Source organism: Cephus cinctus, unplaced genomic scaffold (assembly GCF_000341935.2).
Source record: "Cephus cinctus unplaced genomic scaffold, Ccin1 Ccin1_scaffold0136, whole genome shotgun sequence".
NCBI lineage: Eukaryota > Metazoa > Arthropoda > Insecta > Hymenoptera > Cephidae > Cephus > Cephus cinctus.
In genome coordinates, this window is record NW_014332867.1 from 64,277 (window position 1) to 73,087 (window position 8,811).

The 8,811-nt window shown below is 41.7% G+C and overlaps 1 protein-coding gene across 1 annotated transcript; it reads right to left on the reverse strand.

The window, feature by feature from the left end:
• Positions 1-6,074: 6,074 nt before the first annotated feature.
• LOC107263203 (cytochrome P450 9e2-like) lies at positions 6,075-7,477 on the reverse strand. Its single transcript, XM_015730138.2, has one exon. The coding sequence runs from the start codon at positions 7,400-7,402 to the stop codon at positions 6,095-6,097; it is 1,308 nt and encodes a 435-aa protein (XP_015585624.1). The 5' UTR covers positions 7,403-7,477; the 3' UTR covers positions 6,075-6,094.
• Positions 7,478-8,811: the final 1,334 nt, after the last annotated feature.

Here is an 8,811-nt window from a genome sequence, read left to right on the forward strand (position 1 = left end):
AGAGTCGCGAAGGTGATGCGTTGCTGAGTATTCTACAAGATGGAGATCGTTACCAGTGATAAATGAATGCAAATGAGAGCTATCAAAGGACGTAGTCAAAAGATCGGCATTGAAATCACCAAAAATAATAAGACTAGTATAGGATGAGGAGAGACGTGAGAAGGTAGCCTCAAACTCAGATAGATAGCCAACTTTAGGTGGACGGTACACAACAGCCAGTACAGCAGAACAACAAAGAGACACCTGTACAGCGGCCATTCCCGAGAGAGAGAGAGAGAGAGAGAGAGAGAGAGAGAGAGAGAGAGAGAGAGAGAGAGAGAGCAATTTATTCGATCTGGGGCTAGGGCCCCGTAAACCGGAATACAAAAAAGAGAAAAACTTATAGCTATTTACAACTAGTCGAGGTATATTACTATTTACACTATAGAGAAGTATATATATTATATCTAATAGAAACCAATGACTAACACTAGGGATCACTGCGCAGTGAGACTTATTGTAATACCGCAGAAATGTAAACACTGTGTCCATTGATAAGACCACTGACGTAGGAATCAAGTAGAAATGAAACATGAAACATCAGTGCGTGACGGCGGGCGCTATTGACGGTAGCAAGAATTGGTGCAAACGTGACTTAAAAGTGCGCTGGGAGGTAGAGTTCCTGACCGCATTTGGAAGCGAGTTCCAGAACAAAGCAGCAGAAACATGGAAAGAGTGTCTATAGAACTCAGTGCGATGAATGGGAACGATCAGGTCATTTGTTCGACGCACCGTGCGTACTCCCGCCGAGGACGCAGATATAACTGATGTCGCCAGATAAGTGGGAGAACCCATGTTTATTATCTGATATACTAAAAGGCCCAGGTACTTAAGACGGCGCGAACTGACCGTAAGCCAGCCGAGCTCCGCGTAGTACGGGGAGATATGTTCATCTCTTTTAGCATCAAAAATGAAACGAACGCAGAAATTTGAGGCTACCTGGACTCTATTGAGGTTAGACGCCGCAGTTGCTCCGTATATAATGAGGCAATAATCAATAATAGGAAATATCAAGGAAGATACAAGAAGCTTCCTCAGTTCCACGGATAGTGAGTTTCGATTAGTCTTCAGCAGGTAAAGGGTCCTCGCAATTTGCCTACAGACATTTGTTGTGTGTACATTCTAGGAGAGAGCACTATCAACTGTCAGTCCGAGATTCCGGGTCGACGTGGAGTAAGGAATTCGCGTGGAGTAAGGAATGGGACATAGAATCTCTAAGCACTGAAATCTATATTGTCACAGATATAAAATATAAATACATTATGATGTTGCTGACCAGAAAAATATATTGCGTTGTCGAAAATGTTTAATGGCATATAAATTTAATTTGTAAGTCCCTTGTTCTAGAAATGCATAAAGACATACAAATTTTTAAAGAAAATGTAATCTTCAATGCATATAAGCGTCGTTAATAGTGTCCAGCTTGTTGAAGTCGTGTGGGGAACGTAAGAAAGGAGAGTGTGCTGGATTATTTACGTACCTCAGGCCGTGCGAACATCAGAGAGGATACTATAGTTTGAGCGAAGCGCCAAAGCTTTTTGCACACTTTTCTGGACTTCTACGTCCGACACCAAGATAGAAGAAACTACGGAGCGGATCACCTGGACACCCTGAACTTCCACATCCGACACCTAGATACAGAAAACTACGGAGCGGAACACCTGGGCACCCTGGACTTCCATATCCAGTACCTAGATACGAGAAACTACGGAAAGGAACACCTGAATACCCTCAACTTCCACATCCGACACCTAGATACAGGAAACTACGAAGCGGAACACCTGAACACCCTGAACTTCCACGTCTGACACCTAGATGCAGGAAACTACGGAGCGGAACACCTGGGCACCCTGGACTTCCATATCCAGTACCTAGATACAAGAAACTACGGAAAGGAACACCTGAATACCCTCAACTTCCACATCCGACACCTAGATACAGGGAACTACGAAGCGGAACACCTGAACACCCTGAACTTCCACGTCTGACACCTAGATGCAGGAAACTACGGAGCGGGACACCCTGGACTTCCATATCCAGTACCTAGATACGAGAAACTACGGAAAGGAACACCTGAATACCCTCAACTTCCACATCCGACACCTAGATACAGGGAACTACGAAGCGGAACACCTGAACACCCTGAACTTCCACGTCTGACACCTAGATGCAGGAAACTACGGAGCGGGACACCCTGGACTTCCATATCCAGTACCTGGATACAAGAAACTACGGAAAGAAACACCTGAATACCCTTCCACATCCGACACCTAGATACAGAAAACTACGAAGCGGAATATCTGGACACCCTGGACTTCCACATCCGACACCTAGATACAAGAAACTACGGAGCGGAACATCTGGATACCCTGGACTTCTACGTTCGACACCTAGATACAGAAAACTACGCAGCGGAACATCTGCACACCCTGGACTTTCACATCCAACACCTGGACACAGAAAACTACGCAGCGGAACACCTGGACAAACTGTCACCTACCATACGAGGAACTATGCCGAAGCACATATATACATACACATACGCGCGCTCCACATGAATGCTATTAAAAACTGAATAATTCTATACTGTTGTGAAAGCACCCTTATACTACCTGGAAACTCGGTATGAACGGTAGCTTCACGTATAAAGTGTATTTGATTGTGTTGTGTATTCGTAAATACTAACACCATACAGTGTACAAATGGGTAAAGAAGGTAGAGCAGTCAGCGCCATCTGTTGTGTAAAAAATGCGATGGACGTGCGAAGACGACGACGACGATGATGACGACGACGACGAACCTGAAATAAAATCATCTTGCTTGCCATGTGAATACGTCCTGATCCTGTACACTAATCGTATTGAATTTGGTGGCAATCAATTCAGAACCCTTGATTCCTAGAGTGAATGTATCAATAAATTTTTCTCACATACAGCCGTTCATAAGATATTTCAGTCGAAACACAGGTACAAGAGATGCTTCGAGTAAAGAGTCTCGGCGGACCGTGCCCCGTACGGCGGGTTGCCTGTACTTGGCGCGAGACTCGACCTAGTCTCTTGATACATGTTACGAGTCCTGACATTAACTCGGAAATACTCGGAAACTGATGAGTGAATCGTGTAAAAAATTTGTAGAGAGATGTACTGCTATACAAATTAGACGTAAAACAAATTTCAGCTTGATTACGCGGTTTTAAGTTTACCTTAAAGGAATGTTACCCAATCGAAGCACTCGGGTAGTATAAACGCAACCTTCAATTAATACGTGTAGCTTGTTCAGTGTATTTATCTGTTAGGTATTGTATATTTGTTGTTCAGTTATCAATACTGCGTCAGTAGAAAGATAACATTATCTGTCTCGAACCGAAAAAAATTTAATCATGACACGGTATAATATTCTTCGTGCTTGAATCATGTACAGATCTAAAGTAAAAAAAAATAAAATATTTATTAATCGCGAAAGAAATTTTCAAGGGTCATCTCGTTTTTTCGTGAAAACTTTCAATTCCAGCGGATCTGTCGAAATAGTATGATACCCTGGTGTAATCATTAGGTAAAACTTTTCACTGTCAAAAAAAAGTTAGCGTTTTTAGGTTCCGCAAGGGATGGGAAATCGAAAGTTCGCAACTTCGTAGATATACGAGAACAGAGGGAGCAGACATTATATATATTTATACTTGAGTCAGCCTTGTCTCGAGAAAAAATGTCAGCCATTTTCCATCCAATGCAACGTACTCGGCTTTTGAAACATGGCCGCAGCTCAAAAATGTTCCGAGTAAAGTATCACCTGCTCTCCTCTCTACTCACTGTTCTTTTTCCTTCTTTCTGTCCCTTTTTTTTCTTTTTTTTTATTCTCCTACCAACCATTTTGTTTCATGATATGGCCTACAGTACTCGCGGCGAACCGTAATATTGCAGTTGGATGAACTGTATGTGAAATATGAGAAATTTTACCATGCAATTTGGTATGTGGAATATTTTATCAAATGTTTGATAAACTTGACTCACTGATGATTGGTTTTATTTTTCATCGGCTGCAGAGATGATGACGACGACGACGAACCTGAAATAAAATCATCTTGCTTGCCATGTGAATACGTCCTGATCCTGTACACTAATCGTATTGAATTTGGTGGCAATCAATTCAGAACCCTTGATTCCTACAGTAAATGTATCAATAAATTTTTCTCACATACAGCCGTTCATAAGATATTTCAGTCGAAACACAGGTACAAGAGATGCTTCGAGTAAAGAGTCTCGGCGGACCGTGCCCCGTACGGCGGGTTGCCTGTACTTGGCGCGAGACTCGACCTAGTCTCTTGATACATGTTACGAGTCCTGACATTAACTCGGAAATACTCGGAAACTGATGAGTGAATCGTGTAAAAAATTTGTAGAGAGATGTACTGCTATACAAATTAGACGTAAAACAAATTTCAGCTTGATTACGCGGTTTTAAGTTTACCTTAAAGGAATGTTACCCAATCGAAGCACTCGGGTAGTATAAACGCAACCTTCAATTAATACGTGTAGCTTGTTCAGTGTATTTATCTGTTAGGTATTGTATATTTGTTGTTCAGTTATCAATACTGCGTCAGTAGAAAGATAACATTATCTGTCTCGAACCGAAAAAAATTTAATCATGACACGGTATAATATTCTTCGTGCTTGAATCATGTACAGATCTAAAGTAAAAAAAAATAAAATATTTATTAATCGCGAAAGAAATTTTCAAGGGTCATCTCGTTTTTTCGTGAAAACTTTCAATTCCAGCGGATCTGTCGAAATAGTATGATACCCTGGTGTAATCATTAGGTAAAACTTTTCACTGTCAAAAAAAAGTTAGCGTTTTTAGGTTCCGCAAGGGATGGGAAATCGAAAGTTCGCAACTTCGTAGATATACGAGAACAGAGGGAGCAGACATTATATATATTTATACTTGAGTCAGCCTTGTCTCGAGAAAAAATGTCAGCCATTTTCCATCCAATGCAACGTACTCGGCTTTTGAAACATGGCCGCAGCTCAAAAATGTTCCGAGTAAAGTATCACCTGCTCTCCTCTCTACTCACTGTTCTTTTTCCTTCTTTCTGTCCCTTTTTTTTCTTTTTTTTTATTCTCCTACCAACCATTTTGTTTCATGATATGGCCTACAGTACTCGCGGCGAACCGTAATATTGCAGTTGGATGAACTGTATGTGAAATATGAGAAATTTTACCATGCAATTTGGTATGTGGAATATTTTATCAAATGTTTGATAAACTTGACTCACTGATGATTGGTTTTATTTTTCATCGGCTGCAGAGAAAATGGATGAAAGATTTCTTTTTCTATTCGTAAAATGTAATATACATTTTATTTGATGAATTTAATATAGCAATGTCACATTATGCATTTGATGACAAAGATGTAATTTTGACGTGGCTATTAGAAATGGATTTTATCATATCGCTATGGGAAATCAGAATGACAAAATAATTTTCATAATTTCAAAAATTCGAACCTGTTACTAATACAGAAATTATTATAAATAGGTAAGTAGACTTGACAATTGTACATTCATATACGATAAATATATTCATTAATCTTCCGGGGGTAGCACCTAGTTTTGGGATACTAAGTGTCGTTGTGATGCGGAGCGAGAGTCTAAGCGTGAGCCCTGGAAGATCAATATAAACTACCTACTTGCTTCATTAGATTAAAGTAATCGCCGAATTTACTGCTACAGTTATATTCTTAAATTTCCCTGATTTACTAAATCACTAAATATAACATTACTTAAAAAGATATATGCAGGCAATAGATTATAATCTGTTGATATTATGAAATCTGTGACTATTTTTCTTATAATTAAAATATAATTTTCACATGCTGGTTTATAGTATAGGTATTTGTAACCATTGAAGTAATCAACAAATTTTTATAATATTGTGGAAGTGTTACTAGCATTACATTATTAGTACATGTTTCATTGCTATAAACTCTAAGTTTATACAACCTAAATATATATATTTTTTTTTAATAAAAATATAATAAGCTACAGTTATACGAATATAATTTATTTTCTTGATTCGATTTTTATCCAAAAGCCATTCACAGGGCCCGGCAGGACACTGTTTGTACTAAATTTCATAGGTACAGTTGTTTTCTCGCATGGTCTAAAATTATATTTCTTTAATAAATGAAAGAGGACTAATTTACATTCCATTATTGCGAATCTATTTCCAATGCAAATTCTTGGGCCAATTCCAAAGGGCAAATATGCAGAAGGAGTCATTCTCTCACTACCGTCTAAAAATCTTTCAGGATCGAATTTATCAGGTTCGGGAAAGTATTGGGGATCATGATGAATGCCATAAACGGGAATAATTATTTGAGTGACAGGTTTTACGGTACATGGCTTCGCGCCTGGTGTAGCTGGAGGGAGTTCAACACTTTTTGTACACTCCCTGTTTAATTCCGCAACTGGCGAATACATCCTCAGTGTCTCATTAAAAACTGCATCGAGATATTGCATTTCCTTCAGATCGTCGTAAGTTATCTTGCCGTTAGATTTTTTAAGAACTTGATCAATTTCCATTTGCAGCTTCTCTTGAACTTCAGGATTAGTAGCAATTGCATAAGCAGTGAAGCACATGGCAAGTGATACTGTATCGAATCCACGAAAGAAAAATATAAATGCTTGCGCAGTCATATCCTGAATAGTCAAATCTGCAGCTTTTCCAGATTCCTTGGCCTGTATCAATAATTGCAACATATCTGGTCTTTCAATCTTCTGAGCGATTGTCGTAGCAATAGTTGACGTAATGATGTCTTCGAAGAAGTTTGATACCCGTTGATTAATTATTCTCAATTTTAATGATTTTGTCAATTTCGGATTTACCTGGCCTATCATGAATACCATAGAGTTAAAAAATCCAAAGGTTGTCACGTCCTTGCCCATTTTATAAAATTCATTGTCGCGCTCCTTCATAGAATTTATGCTTATTCCAAAGGCTGTAGTTGCAATTATGTCGTTCGTATATCTCGAAAAAGCATCCCTGATTTCCACGATGTTTGTATCACGTTGTGTTGTCACAAAATCTGCGAATTCGTTGGCGCAGTTGGACATTAGCTCAAACATCATTTTCATTTTGCTCGACGTAAAGGCGGGGCTCAAGATAGCTCGCATTTCTCGCCATTTGTTCCCGCGTAAAGAAAAGAGATTTTTTGCAAAAAGTGGATCGAGTTCTGGATTGGCCAATGGTTTATGATCCACAAAATTGTCAAAATGTTTAATTCCAATTTCTTTGATGAGTTCAAGATCCCGTATCATTATTGATGGTAACGTAAAATCATACATCCCTGCGTACTTTGCTTTTGGCATTGAATCATATAACAGCTTTGATTGTTCTATAAACGATCTTATCCTTAAAATCACTGGTCGCTACGGTCGCTCCTTTGCTACGCCCACTATAATGTGAGATTTCAAATAAGGAATTCCCATCTTTTCGAAATAACTGTGGTGTCGTTTTACGTACACGTATATAAAACCAATTAATGCTGTCACTATACCGACGGTCCATACATTCCACCATTCCGAAAAGCTTGCGATGAACGTGTACATTTTTGTACTTATTTCCTTTGTTGCATGAAAACATAATTGTGTTAAATGTCAACTATTCATACATTCCCACTAGCACAGCTTACTTGAGACTGACTGCACAGTGAAGCAAACTCCTACTTTACATATGTAGATTCGTGTAATCTATAATCCCCCAAAAAACACTTACGTGTAAAAAACTACGCCAAGTACAGGATTGCTGTGAATTCCTCTAACAAAAAGTATTGATATCATATTATTGAGGCCAAGTACATAAGTCACTACATGTTTTCCTATTATATGATCTAGCACTGGCCCATCATTTTAATTATATTTTCAATACGACGAGGACGACGAGGACGACGAGGACGACGAGGACGACGAGGACGACGAGGACGACGAGGACGACGAGGACGACGAGGACGACGAGGACGACGAGGACGACGAGGACGACGAGGACGACGAGGACGACGAGGACGACGAGGACGACGAGGACGACGAGGACGACGAGGACGACGAGGACGACGAGGACGACGAGGACGACGAGGACGACGAGGACGACGAGGACGACGAGGACGACGAGGACGACGAGGACGACGAGGACGACGAGGACGACGAGGACGACGAGGACGACGAGGACGACGAGGACGACGAGGACGACGAGGACGACGAGGACGACGAGGACGACGAGGACGACGAGGACGACGAGGACGACGAGGACGACGAGGACGACGAGGACGACGAGGACGACGAGGACGACGAGGACGACGAGGACGACGAGGACGACGAGGACGACGAGGACGACGAGGACGACGAGGACGACGAGGACGACGAGGACGACGAGGACGACGAGGACGACGAGGACGACGAGGACGACGAGGACGACGAGGACGACGAGGACGACGAGGACGACGAGGACGACGAGGACGACGAGGACGACGAGGACGACGAGGACGACGAGGACGACGAGGACGACGAGGACGACGAGGACGACGAGGACGACGAGGACGACGAGGACGACGAGGACGACGAGGACGACGAGGACGACGAGGACGACGAGGACGACGAGGACGACGAGGACGACGAGGACGACGAGGACGACGAGGACGACGAGGACGACGAGGACGACGAGGACGACGAGGACGACGAGGACGACGAGGACGACGAGGACGACGAGGACGACGAGGACGACG

Excerpts from the sequence above, each read along its gene's own strand:
- LOC107263203 (XM_015730138.2), bottom strand. The coding sequence starts at position 7,402 with ATGCCAAAAGCAAAGTACGCAGGGATGTATGATTTTACGTTACCATCA.